This window comes from Prosopis cineraria, unplaced genomic scaffold (assembly GCF_029017545.1).
Source record: "Prosopis cineraria cultivar Desert tree isolate PC_DT_omini unplaced genomic scaffold, ASM2901754v1 PC9, whole genome shotgun sequence".
NCBI lineage: Eukaryota > Viridiplantae > Streptophyta > Magnoliopsida > Fabales > Fabaceae > Prosopis > Prosopis cineraria.
The window spans coordinates 1,037,816-1,051,374 of record NW_026555340.1 but is presented as its reverse complement, the minus strand read 5'-3'; the positions used below and the strand labels follow the sequence as shown (position 1 = coordinate 1,051,374).

General features: G+C 35.4%; 1 protein-coding gene across 2 annotated transcripts; it reads left to right on the top strand.

Annotated features, from left to right (window-relative positions):
* Positions 1-1,960: 1,960 nt before the first annotated feature.
* LOC129320578 (probable phospholipid hydroperoxide glutathione peroxidase) lies at positions 1,961-9,945 on the top strand. Of its 2 annotated transcripts, none has more exons than XM_054966100.1 (7): positions 1,961-2,118; positions 2,925-3,001; positions 7,045-7,106; positions 7,231-7,349; positions 9,179-9,346; positions 9,452-9,531; positions 9,748-9,945. In XM_054966100.1, exons 1-6 carry the CDS (start codon positions 2,074-2,076, stop codon positions 9,482-9,484), a joined length of 504 nt encoding a protein of 167 aa, XP_054822075.1. In that variant the 5' UTR covers positions 1,961-2,073; the 3' UTR covers positions 9,485-9,531; positions 9,748-9,945. The 2 variants fall into 2 exon arrangements, with proteins under 2 accessions (XP_054822075.1, XP_054822076.1); XM_054966101.1 differs by lacking the exon at positions 9,748-9,945 and adding an exon at positions 9,613-9,736.
* Positions 9,946-13,559: the final 3,614 nt, after the last annotated feature.

Sequence of the window (13,559 nt, the reverse complement as noted above, 5' to 3'; positions counted from 1 at the left end):
AATATTTTTGTATATTTAATCAAATTATATTATTTTAACTGTGATCGGTCTGATTATAGGTTGAACTTTGATTGGACCATTAACTCTCAAATCACTATCTCGATCGGTTTAATAATTGATTCAATTTTTAGTACTTGAGGATATGCATGTGAAAAATTTTAGGGTAAAGAGGCAAATATACCTATAAATTGGTCAGCCAGGGACATCCAGTATTTTAAAGTGAGAAAAATGATAAAAATACCTATAACATTACATGAATAGGTGCAAAAGTGACCAAACTGTTAATTTTGACCTAGCATAGTTAACTTTGATAGTTAAATATTGACTGTGTATGTTACGTGTCAACCTTTGTTGACGTAGACTAATAAATGAGCAAAAATACCAACGAAGTCATCGGCTAGGAGTAAAAATACTCATAACATTATTAGAGTTGGTGTAAAAGTGACTAATCTATCAAATCTCTTAAATGTTGACCGTTTTGTTGACATCTAAGCAGAAGTTAACTACTTTTCACTGATGTAGACCAAAAATATTTTTAAATAAATTTTTATGAATGTTGATCAATCATCATATGAGTATCCATAATTAGCGACCAATCGATCAAAATTCATGCCACATGGTTTTTTCCATCACCACGTATCTCACCCCCTTTCTTCCTTTCTTTCCACTCATTTTTTTGTCTACAAAACTTGATATTCAACATAGTGAGATATGTTGTACACATTCAAAGATCAAGACTAAGTACACTTCCTACTTCGCGCTATCTTAAAAACATTGTCACAACTTTAAACAATTTCATTTATGATAGGTTCAAAATTTTTAATTGGTTTTTGCCACTGTTACAAAGAAACAAGCAATTTAAGATAATATTCGGTCAAAATGACATTTTTTCACATGATATTCATATAATAACCGATTAACCTCCAGAAAATTTCATGTGGAAATAATTTTTATACATGTCAGTGAAAAATGGTCAACTTCTGTTTAGATATCAGCTAAACGGTCAATATTTAAGGGATTTGATGGATTAGTCATTTTTGCATCAACTCTAGTAACATTATGAATATTTTTGCTCTTGACTAACGACTTTATGGATATTTTTACCCCTTTATTAGTCCACATCAGTAAAAGCTGACACGTGACATGTATAGTCAGTATTTAATGGTCAAAGTTAATAGCGTTAGGTCAAAATTAACAGTTTGGTCACTTTTACACCCGCTCATGTAACGTTATGAGTATTTTTACCATTTTTCTTACTTCAAAATATTGACTGTCCCTGATTGATCACTTTATAAGTATTTTTACCTCTTTATCCGAAATTTTATTTAAATGCTAAAAATAGATTAATATGAACTGCGTGGATGTGAGTTGTGAAGTGTGAACACATCCCTGATAGCAGTCCAAGCAATGTTTTTAAAACTAGACCAGACTAGCCGGTCGGACCGGTCCGACCGTCGAGCGGTTTGGTTCAAAGGGAAAAGCCGTTTTAGGGGTTGAGTCGGGTTGAGCCGTTGCAAACCGGTGGTCGGATCGGAAACTAAAATCAAGCCAGGAACCGAATCTGATTTTCAAAAACCGAACTGTTCAAAAAAACTTTTTTTATTTTTTATCAAATTTTTTTAAAAAATGACTAATTTTTTTAATCATTTGATATTATGTTGTATCATGTGGCTTGTTAAGCCATAATAAACTTAAAATATTTGATTTTTTTAAGTTAAATAGCAATTCTATATATATTTCTTATATTTAGATTATTATATATATATATATATAATTTTTTTAATTTAATTATTACATCACTAGTTAGATCAGTAGTCCAATTCAATTGAACTATGTGAACTATAAATCGCTGATTTTTTTGATTTAGTGTTCGGTTTGGTTCTGCAAACATTGGTCCAAGTGATCCTTCTTGTTTCAATTTCAACGTTCCATTAATCAAAAGATTTGATTTAATGGCCTGCTATAAATAAACGGTTTCGACTCTGACTGTCACCTGCTGGCTTATCTCCGTCGCTCCCCTCTCTTCGCTTCCGTTCCGATACTTATCTGCATCTCTCTCTTCCTTCTTCGCACATGGCTGAACAAAGTTCCAAATCCGTTTACGACTTCACTGTCAAGGTTATATTTCTTTTTCTCTTCCGTTCTCCTTCTTCCCTTTACCGTGGGTTTGCTTTAGTGTTTTGTTTCTCTCTTTTAGTGAATCGATGAATTGATAGAGAACATTCATAGGTGGGAGTAGGACTAGCTCGTAGACGTAGGAAACTAAAACTTAATTAGATAGTACGCTATTGTATCCTGTGTGTGTGTGTGTGTGTTTTTTTTTTCCCTCTGCGTGTTAATTATTTATCGTCCTCGTTCTCTATATACAGCTTCCGCTGAGTCTAGCACTGCGGATTTCACTTTCTTATTTATCTTTTACTTTTCATAGCATGATTTGGATCCAGGGCTTGCTCGTTTATAATTGGTTTGCTTATGCTTCACTCCAGATCAATATATTATGACCAATACCATCTTAATCTCGCCTCATAATTAAAGGTTGAGTAATAGGTAATGATACAAGCCATATGTAATGAATCCCACCTTCGCCCTGAAGTTGTATGGCCTGTTATTGGAGCCAATTTGCTTAACCCTAGTTGTTAAACAATTCTAGTTTGACCAACGAAAAGTCATTTTTAAATGGAAAAACTTAGATGCAGACCTACAGTATTTTGGTGTTAAAATGACAAATGTATATTTTCTTGCAAGTTAGCATCACATCATATGTTTCTTCTAAAGGATGTGGCATAGCACCACATGATTTTGTACTGATTTTGCAAGTTAGCACCGTATGATATAGTTAACTTAATGCTCTCTAAATTCCACAAACGCAGGTTTACTTAATTGTTGTATTGACATTATTGTTTCTGCATAATGTGCTATTGCAGGATATCCGTGGCAATGATGTGAACCTGAGTCAGTATAGTGGAAAGGTTCTACTAATTGTGAATGTTGCCTCGCAGTGGTAATTTGATTTATATGGATTGCTTGTTCATTATCTAAACTATATAAATCTGATCTTCTCTCTCTTTTTTTTCTTTTGTTTTTTTTTAAACTCTGGTGTGTGCCCACCTTTTAGTCTTATTTATGGACTCTGCCTGTGTTGCATCGCTTGTTTTTCCCCTCTTGCATATGAAGTAAGAAATCATTTGTCTTTCAATCAAACAGTTGTCGGATTTACAACAACAAACAACAACAAACAAGCCTTTATCCCACTAGGTGGGGTCGGCTACATGGATTGCAAGACGCCATTGTGCTCTATCATTTATTAAGCTTTTAGAAATATTATTAATTAAGAGATCACGTTCAACAACTTCAAGAGTGTTCTCTTAGGCCTTCCTCTACCTCTCTTAATCGGACTCAAAGTTATATGTTCCACTCTTCTCACTGGTGCCTCCCTTGGTCTTCTTTGTACATGCCCAAACCATCTCAACCGATTTTCTACCATTTTTTCCTCAATAGGTGCCACCCTCACTTTTTCACGTATGTGCTCATTTCGAATTTTATCTTTACGTGTATGTCCGCACATCCATCGTAACATTCTCATCTCTGCTACTCCAACTTTATGCTCTTGCTGTCCCGTTAGAGCCCAGCATTCACTACTATATAACATTGCCGGTCTGATAGCAGTACGATAAAACTTTCCTTTAAGTTTATTAGGCACCTTACGGTCACAAATAACTCCTTTAGCTTTTCTCCAATTAAACCACCCAGCTTGAATTCTATGTGAAATATCTCCACTGATTTCGCCATCATTTTGAATAATGGCTCCCAAATATCTAAACTTTTCCACTTGAGGTATAATTTGATCTCCCAATTTCACTTCGAAATTATTTTCGAATAGTCCTTTACCAAATTTACAATATAAATATTCCGTCTTACTTCTACTCAGACGAAAACCTTTCGACTCCAATGTCCTCCTCCATAACTCAAGTTTGCAATTAACCTCTTCTCTTGTCTCTGCTATAAGAACTATATCATCCGCAAAGAGCATACATTTCGGGATTTCCTCTTGAATATGTTCCGTCAAAACATTTAAAATCAAGTTGAACAAATAAGGACTCAGAGATGATCCCTGATGTAGTCCAATCTTTATAGGAAAATCCTTTGTTTGACCACTAGGCGTTCTTATACTAGTTTTTACCCCCTCATACATATCTTGTATGGCTTTAATATAAGCAATCCGTACTCCCTTTTTTTCCAACGCTTTCCAAAGCACTTCTCTTGGTATACGGTCATAAGCTTTTTCCAAATCAATAAAAACCATGTGTAGATCTTTATCTTTACAACGATACTTTTCCATTAATCCCCTTAGTAGATAAATCGCCTCTGTAGTTGATCTACCTGGCATAAAACCAAATTGATTCTCAGAAATACTTGTCTCCAATCTCAACCTGTGCTCAATTACTTTCTCCCACAATTTCATTGTGTGGCTCATGAGTTTAATCCCTCTATAGTTAGTACAATTCTGAATATCTCCTTTATTTTTATAAATAGGAATTAATGTACTTCTCCTCCACTCATCAGGCATTTTCTTGGACCGTAAAATCACATTAAATAACTTAGTTAACCATCTCACCCCTTCTTCACCTAAACATTTCCACGCTTCGATAGATATACAATCAGGTCCGTTAGCTCTACCATTTGCCATTTTCTTAAGAGCTTCCTTTACCTCCTTATCACGTATTTTTCGATAGAATGACAAATTTTGTTCTCCTTCACCAGTTACTAAATCCTCCAAGTTACTAGATGAATCCTCTCCATCATTGAAAAGTTTAGAAAAATAAGTCTCCCATCTATTTTTAATTTCATCATCTGTAACTAAAATTCTTCCCTCTTCATCCTTAATACACCTTACCTGTTCTAGATCTCTTGATTTTCTTTCCCTACTCTTGGCAATCTTATAAATATTTTGCTCTCCTTCCTTCGTCTCAAGGTTCTTATAAAATTCTTCAAAAGCTTTGGAACGAGCTTCACCCACAGCTCTCTTAGTTTCCTTCTTAGCCATACGGTACCTCTCCCAATTTTCCTCATTGTTACACAAATGTATGGCTTTAAAACAGTTCTTCTTATACTTGATTTTGTCCTGTACACTATTATTCCACCACCAAGACTCCTTATCTCTCGGACCAGAACCTTTCGATTCTCCCAAAACTACTTTTGCAACCTCCCGTATCTTTTTAGCCATATCCTCCCATATGATGTTAGCACTTCCCTGAGAATCCCAAATTCCTTTATCCAAAAGATTTTGCTTGAAAATATCTTGCTTCTCACCTTTTAATTGCCACCACCTAATCCTTGGTGTTACTACTTGTCGACGTTTTTGGCTTTTACTCATAATACACACATCAAGGACTAGGACCCTATGTTGTGTCGTTACAGCATCTCCAGGGATCACCTTACAATTTTTACAAAGTTTTCTATCTGTGTTCCTAACCAAAAGAAAATCAATCTGCGACCTTGAGGCTCCACTTTTGTAAGTGATGAGATGCTCATCTCTCTTCTTGAAACAAGTGTTGGCAATTTTAAAATCATATGCCAATGAGAAATCAAGAAGAGTTTGCCCTTCATTGTTTAGCTCTCCAAAACCAAAACCACCATGCACCCTCGCATACTGACCAGCTTCCCTCCCGACATGCGCATTAAAGTCTCCTCCAATAAAAATCTTTTCACTCTGTGGTATGTGTCGAATCAACCCCTCCAGATCCTCCCAAAATAATTCCTTAAGACTGGCTTCTGTCCCGACTTGCGGCGCATAAGCGCTAACAATATTAACAGTCTCACGTCCAATTATCATTTTTAAAGAAATAATTCTGTCTCCAATTCTGCTAACTTCTACAACGTTCTTCTTCCACTCCTTATCTATAATGATGCCTACTCCATTGCGTGCACTTACTTTTCCTGTATACCAAAGTTTGAAACCTTGAATATCCTTAGCTCTTTCTCCACGCCATTTTGTTTCTTGCAAGCAAAGGATATTGATTTTCCTTTGAATCATAACCCCTACAACCTCTACAGATTTACAATTTAATGTCCCAACATTCCAAGTACCAAATCTAATTTTGCTCTTATGGACTAACTTCTTTAGCCGCGTGCGTCCAGAATGACGCGGTAGCCCTTGCTCATTTAACACTACATCCGGGCGCCGATGCAGCGGCTCTAACTCACTTATCACTGTACTCGAGCCATGCAGCGCGTTACTTACGGGCAACGACCTAGCATTAACATTATAACGTCTATTGTCCATGTTCATGATAGATTCAACAAATTTTTACATTGGCTGTTGATGGCCTAACACAACCCTCCTCCTTTACCCGGGCTTGGGACCGGCTATAAACAGTTGTCGGATTTATGGCTCACTTTTTTGGTCATCAACTTTCCCTGTTGATAGGCTTTGTAAAATCAACACATGAAATTTACATTAAAAGTTCTTCATTGATATTTTTGTTCTGATAATTGTCTCAAGAATTTTTAAATTTTCGAGTTAGTATTATGAATTTATCATTAACATATATATACCTGATTATTTCTTATTATGTTTGATGTTGAGAAAATAGTATTCGCCTGTTGAGTAGAAGCCTTCTTGGTTTATTGAAAATCATGAAACAAGAAAGATCTTTCATGGAAGATTTTACCAAATTACCCTTTATATTTTCAGTCAACCTTGTCATAGAATAGTTTCCCAATTAGAAACACGGAGCTTCATTCGTAACCTTTTGAAGATAGGACTTTGCCTGGTGCGTTTAGAGTGAATGTTGGCCTAATGAAGTTGGAAAAGCCACAGGGTACAACTCTAAACAGGCAATTAACTTCTTACAAATTAGAAACAATGGACGGAGAAACCCCTACAAGCATTTGCATTGTAAAAAGAAACCTTTGATTCGGCCACAAGTGAAGGCTTCTATAATTGTATTAATTGTGTTAATAGGAATGCTGTTTGTCACGATTCTCTAACAATTTTTTTATTTTTGATAATGCTTATTTGACATTGTTTCTGTATTGCTGCAGTGGTCTGACACAAACAAATTACAAGGAATTGAATGTATTGTATGAGAAATATAAGAACCAAGGTCTGTCATTTAATAAAAGAAAAAAAAAATCTCTATTACATACCCCAAAAAAGAAAAAATCTCTAATGTTTTGTCTTCTCAGTGAGCTTTAAAAATTTGACACCAGAACTTGTGAGTTCCGCAGGTTTTGAAATATTGGCATTTCCATGTAATCAGTTTCTTGGACAAGAACCAGGAACCAATGAAGAAATTCAGGAAGTTGTTTGCGCAAGGTTTAAAGCTGAATTTCCCATCTTTGATAAGGTAAATCTTTTAATACCTATTGAGGAAAAAATGGTAGAAAATCGGTTGAGATGGTTTGGGCATGTACAAAGAAGACCAAGGGAGGCACCAGTGAAAAGAGTGGAACATATAACTTTGAGTCCGATTAAGAGAGGTAGAGGAAGGCCTAAGAGAACACTCTTGGAAGTTGTTGAACGCGATTTCTTAATTAATAATATTCCTAAAAGCTTGATAAATGATAGAGCACAATGGCATCTTACAATCCATGTAGCCGACCCCACCTAGTGGGATAAAGGCTTGTTGTTGTTGTTGTTGTATACTTGTAGTTGAGGAAAATGATTCTAACATGCAGCATGGACTTCTAAAAATGGAGTTCAGTTTATAGTTCTAGGAATCCTCATATTAGACACAGCATGACATATCAAATTATATTCGGAGATTTCAGGCCCCCCCGGAATGTTCAAGTTAAATGAAATGAATGTTCTCTATTTTTTCAACTTGATTTTAAATGTTTTGACGGAACATATTCAAGAGGAAATCCCGAAATGTATGCTCTTCGCGGATGATATAGTTCTTATAGCAGAGACAAGAGAAGAGGTTAATTGCAAACTTGAGTTATGGAGGAGGACATTGGAGTCGAAAGGTTTTCGTCTGAGTAGAAGTAAGACGGAATATTTATATTGTAAATTTGATAAAGGACTATTCGAAAATAATTTGGAAGTGAAATTGGGAGATCAAATTATACCTCAAGTGGAAAAGTTTAGATATTTGGGAGCCATTATCCAAAATGATGGCGAAATCAGTGGAGATATTTCACATAGAATTCAAGCTGGGTGGTTTAATTGGAGAAAAGCTAAAGGAGTTATTTGTGACCGTAAGGTGCCTAATAAACTTAAAGGAAAGTTTTATCGTACTGCTATCAGACCGGCAATGTTATATAGTAGTGAATGCTGGGCTCTAACGGGACAGCAAGAGCATAAAGTTGGAGTAGCAGAGATGAGAATGTTACGATGGATGTGCGGACATACACGTAAAGATAAAATTCGAAATGAGCACATACGTGAAAAAGTGAGGGTGGCACCTATTGAGGAAAAAATGGTAGAAAATCGGTTGAGATGGTTTGGGCATGTACAAAGAAGACCAAGGGAGGCACCAGTGAGAAGAGTGGAACATATAACTTTGAGTCCGATTAAGAGAGGTAGAGGAAGGCCTAAGAGAACACTCTTGGAAGTTGTTGAACGTGATCTCTTAATTAATAATATTTCTAAAAGCTTAATAAATGATAGAGCACAATGGCGTCTTGCAATCCATGTAGCCGACCCCACCTAGTGGGATAAAGGCTTGTTGTTGTTGTTGTTGTTGTTGTTCTCTATTTTTTCAAAAATTATACTTCGCACTCTGGAATAAGAGGATATATATTACACTGACCTGCTCTATGACAAAACATAAATTACGGTTACATGTCATTATATCTATTATCTATGTGAAATTAGCATATACTCTGTCATATCCAAATTGTAAAACAATTTGCAACCATATTTCACATACTGATAAAAGTAATTATTTCCTTACTTCCATAAAAAAATGATATATCTTTTGCATTTCGCCCTTAACCCATTTTATTATGAAGTGTGAGAAGTATTTAATTAGATTATATTTCCCATGCCCACATTAATTAATAAAAGGGTAAATTTGAAAAGTAATTTTGAAAAGTACCAAGTGTCCTACATTTTGACCAAGATTGGCCGAGAAAAATGTCTTATAATTTGAACCAAAGGGAATATTAAACATGTATACAGGCATCTTGTAAGGAAGGAGAGAATTATATGCCCTGAATTTAAATTTTTCAGGTTGAAGTGAACGGGAAGAATGCAGCACCACTTTACCAGTTTTTGAAAGCTCAGAAAGGTGGACTATTTGGAGATGGGATCAAGTGGAACTTCACGAAATTCTTAGTAAATAAAGAAGGGAACGTTGTGGAGAGATATGCTCCTACCACCTCGCCCCTGAAAATTGAGGTAAGGGAAATTTTGGCAGCTTTATTCTGATGAAGATATCAGGGTTGTACATGTATCATGTTTCATCTTAATTAATATGCTATATATAAATGCTACTTCTTGCAGAACGACATTGAAAAACTCTTTCAGTCGACTTGAGCTTGAGATTTGATTTTATGCTATATCCCATTTGTAAGAGCCAAGAGGTTAGTATTCTAGTCGGATTGTTGATGATCTTATAATAATTATTATTATTATTATTTTAAATTTTTTTTTCACTGTTCAAGTTTTTGCAAGTCAAAGTAGTTCACTTTACAGCCAGAAGTGTTGCGGGCTGGTTGGCTGGTTGAGTATCCATGTACACTAGTCTGCATCAACTTATATTCCTTTCCATGCGGCTTTTTTTTTTTTTTTCGGTGCAGGACATTAATGAAATCGACCTGGTGCTTTCAGAGGATTAATGGCTTACCTAAGCATGTGATTTGTATTTGTATACCCCTCTAAATAAACGGTTTCATAAAGCATGTTATTTGTCTTCCCTGCTCATTCTATGGTTTGGTTGGAACACAATTAGGCAATCATATACATAAATTTACATAATATATTTATATTTATATAGAGTCCTTGAAGGTTTCTAGAGTACAGAAATATACTTTTGGTGACGATAATACTTTCCTTCTTTCACATGGGGATCTTAGATTACAATGACGACAAACATGGGATTTTGCTTCATGGTAGATATACCAGACCCTATAGAGAGAGAGGGGGGGGGTGAGGGAAGCAGAGGAAGTAGTTTTTGATTGTTTGTTGAAATGCAGGAAACCACATTCCAACTCACAGTAGGGAAATAGATATGCATAATATCTAAATCCGAATTCTTATGCTCCATGAATTTTACATGACATCAATTTAGAAGAATTTGTAATTTGGTTGTAAGTATCGTTTATGTGGAAATCCATTTATAAGAATCATACATGTGCGTGCGTGCGTAGGCGGGCAGGCGGGCGGGCGGATTGCTTGCTTGTAAGAATGTGTGTGTGTGTGTGTTTTTTTTTTTTTTCCTACCAGAGCAGTGCTCTTGCTACCTCTTTTTTTTGATAAATAAGAAACAAACAAAACAAACAGCAAATGAAAACTAAAACTCCTCCATGAATGAAGGAATAGAGTCACCAGCCACTACGTGAAGACCCATGGGGAGAGATAAGGCACGTTTCGCTAAGGAATTAGCTTCTGAGTTGAACTCCCTTCCAATGCATCTCATATCAACCTGCCAGTCTCTTTGAAGTATTTGTTGAATTTCAGCAATAAGCTCTCGTTCTTCATGAAGGTCGTAATTATTGGCTCTTAATAGAGACAGTGCTTCATGACAATCACTATGGATTCTTACATGCTTGGTTCTGATATCCCAAGCACGCTTTAGACCCATATAACAAGCCCATAATTCTACCGTCAGATTATCCCCCTTCTCTAAACGAAGCATAAAAGCTTCAATGATATTCCCTTTGGTATCCTTAACTAGACCTCCACAACCCTTAGAATTAGTAGCAGCCGCAAAAGCCCCATCAACATAAACAAAGAGCTCATCAGTAGCTAAGATAGTCATATCCACCTGATTATTAGGACGAATGCCAGCAATAGATGTATTTTGTAAACGACAGTTAGCCACGTTCATGCAGTTAAGGATAACAGTAGCTTGTGCGATGACACTCACTGTAGTCAATCTTCGTCCCTCAAAAACTCTCTCATTCCTACGTTTCCATAATGCCCAACACAGAACAGCAAACAAATCACACCACTTGAAATTATTAACTGTTACCTGAATCTTGAGATTCATCTTGCACCATTCACGTAAGTCTGTGGTAAAGAAAGCCCGTCTTTGAGAAGGGCGTAATAATTTCATCCACACTTCCTTAGCTTCAGGACATTGTCTCATCACATGTAGAGTGTCTTCAAACTCCTCAGGACAACAACTACACCACGGTTGAATATCCAAATGACGGTCAAAGCGAGATTTATTAGTAAGGATACGATCATGACTCATGAGCCAAAAGAAGGATCTACACCTTTGAGGCACTCGAAGCTTCCAAATCTTGGCCCACATCTGATCAGGGCAATCATAACTGTCTATCAATGAATCATAAGCAGAACAAACTGTAAAAATACCATGCTTCTCAGGTTTCCATCTAACAACTTTCTCATTCGCTTGGTTGGTTATAAGTTCTAACTTTGCTTCAACTTTCTCCCAATTGTTTCTCAAACCTCTCCAGAACTGAGATCCAGGGAGAGTCCTATTCACTTGTGGAATTAGCTCCCTTCCACATTTATATTTACTTCTAATAACTCTAGCCCATAAAGCCTCCTTGTTATGTATAAGGCCCCATCCTGCTTTCATCATAAAGGCTTTATTCTGAAGATGTGCATGTCGTAAACCTAGTCCACCATTTATTTTTGGTTTACACACTTCATCCCACGCTACAAGATGAATCTTTCTCCTTTCCCTTGTTGAGCCCCAGAGAAAACCTCGAGAACATTTATCAATCTCCTCACAAGTACTCACAGGTAGATGAGCAGTTTGCATACAATAAAGAGGAATAGTATTCAACACAGACTTTGTTAAGGTTGTTCGTCCTGCAAAGGAAATAGAAGTTGCCTTCCAACTAGATAGTCGCTGTTTCATTTTATCCACCACAAATTGATAAGTATTATTGGTCACACGATTATGATGGAGAGGGACTCCAAGATATTTACCCAAATCCGCCGTACGGTTAAATTCAAGAAGGTCACTAAGCTGTTGTGCTCTATTATGATTCACATTCCTAGAGAAAAACACCCTAGTTTTGGGGGATGCAAATATCTCATTTGCCTACGTTTTTTCTTAAATGTTAGGCAGTTGCTGATGTAAGATAACCAGTCTTATTAACCTGTATAATTTATTAAACATTATATATTTTCACACATACATGTAAAGTCATAGTGTATTGCATAGACTTAATTATGATCATTCATCAAATCTGACTAAAACAAATTTATTTGATATAATGACATCAATTGTCATAATTAAGAAGTAAAGGGAAAAGGAGGATGAAAAAACGGATTGAGATTTTGCGAATACTCTTAACTTTTAAATAAGTATGCACTGTCTATTTGCCTTTTCATAGAAAAAAGGGTACTAAAACTAAGATCTCAAAAGACGAATTTCATTTCAGGTTAAAAAAAAAAGGACGAATTTTATGTTTTGAATTCTAGATCATTTACGATGGAAGATTGAGGGTGATGTGTCTCTTTGTATACCACGATAATCTTCACTCCCTTTCCTACTGGCCAATCCAAATTTGATGAGATTAATTTGACAATGTGCAAAATTTTGACCAAGCAAATGCTCCACTCCTTGGTTCATTTGTGAACAGTACAGTTACCTGTACTATGTATATTTCATGTTATATATTGATTGATTTTAACAAGTGAAACCTCTTCCTGAGCTCCCAGCCTACTAAAACTTGCAACAAAATTTAATACAATAGCATCTTGTACTGTGGAGGATCAATTTACAAAAAAGACAAATTATGGATGAGGGAGGATATGGTTTGTACGTTTGAAGTAGTACAATAATAGGCAACTACTTCTTTGGGTAAATTTACAAAATCCCGAAGATTATGAATTTGGTTAAAGGGTTTTAAAATTAAGTAATGCAATGCTCTTATTCTATTTCATTCTGTTAAAAAGTGGATGAGAATTAATACGAGTAAGTAAAATAACCTTCCTATATATATGTAATAAAAAAAAATTAATCTCATGAAACATGTTGAAAATAAATTATAAATATAACCAAAGGAAAAATATGATAATATTCTCCCTAAAGTTTGAGCATAAAAGTGAATAAGCATTATTAATTTTTTAAAAAAATTTAAGAAGTTTCCAACTCTACTTTAATAAGAACAAAAAAATGTTTCCTTTTTTTTAAAACTGAGTGATAGTATTTTCTTTTTACACTAAAAATTAATTATATTTTAGTCCTATGATCCTTATCTGTAAATAAAATCCTCTAACAATTCTTGGCTATGATTTTCCCTTTAATAAAGGCATAAACGTAGAGATAAGCATCGTACATAAAAAATGGTGAAATGCCCTATAAATATGATTAATCTTTTTTTCTGTACCTAATATAAATAGGATTAGAGGAATATGTATGTGCCTTAAACTCCATGTAAAATAGTAAAATACAGAACTCACATTG

Excerpts from the sequence above, each read along its gene's own strand:
- LOC129320578 (XM_054966100.1), top strand. The coding sequence starts at position 2,074 with ATGGCTGAACAAAGTTCCAAATCCGTTTACGACTTCACTGTCAAG. Across the intron at positions 2,119-2,924 it reads TTTACGACTTCACTGTCAAG|GATATCCGTGGCAATGATGT; the intron begins GTTATATTTCTT and ends GTGCTATTGCAG. Across the intron at positions 3,002-7,044 it reads GTGAATGTTGCCTCGCAGTG|TGGTCTGACACAAACAAATT; the intron begins GTAATTTGATTT and ends GTATTGCTGCAG.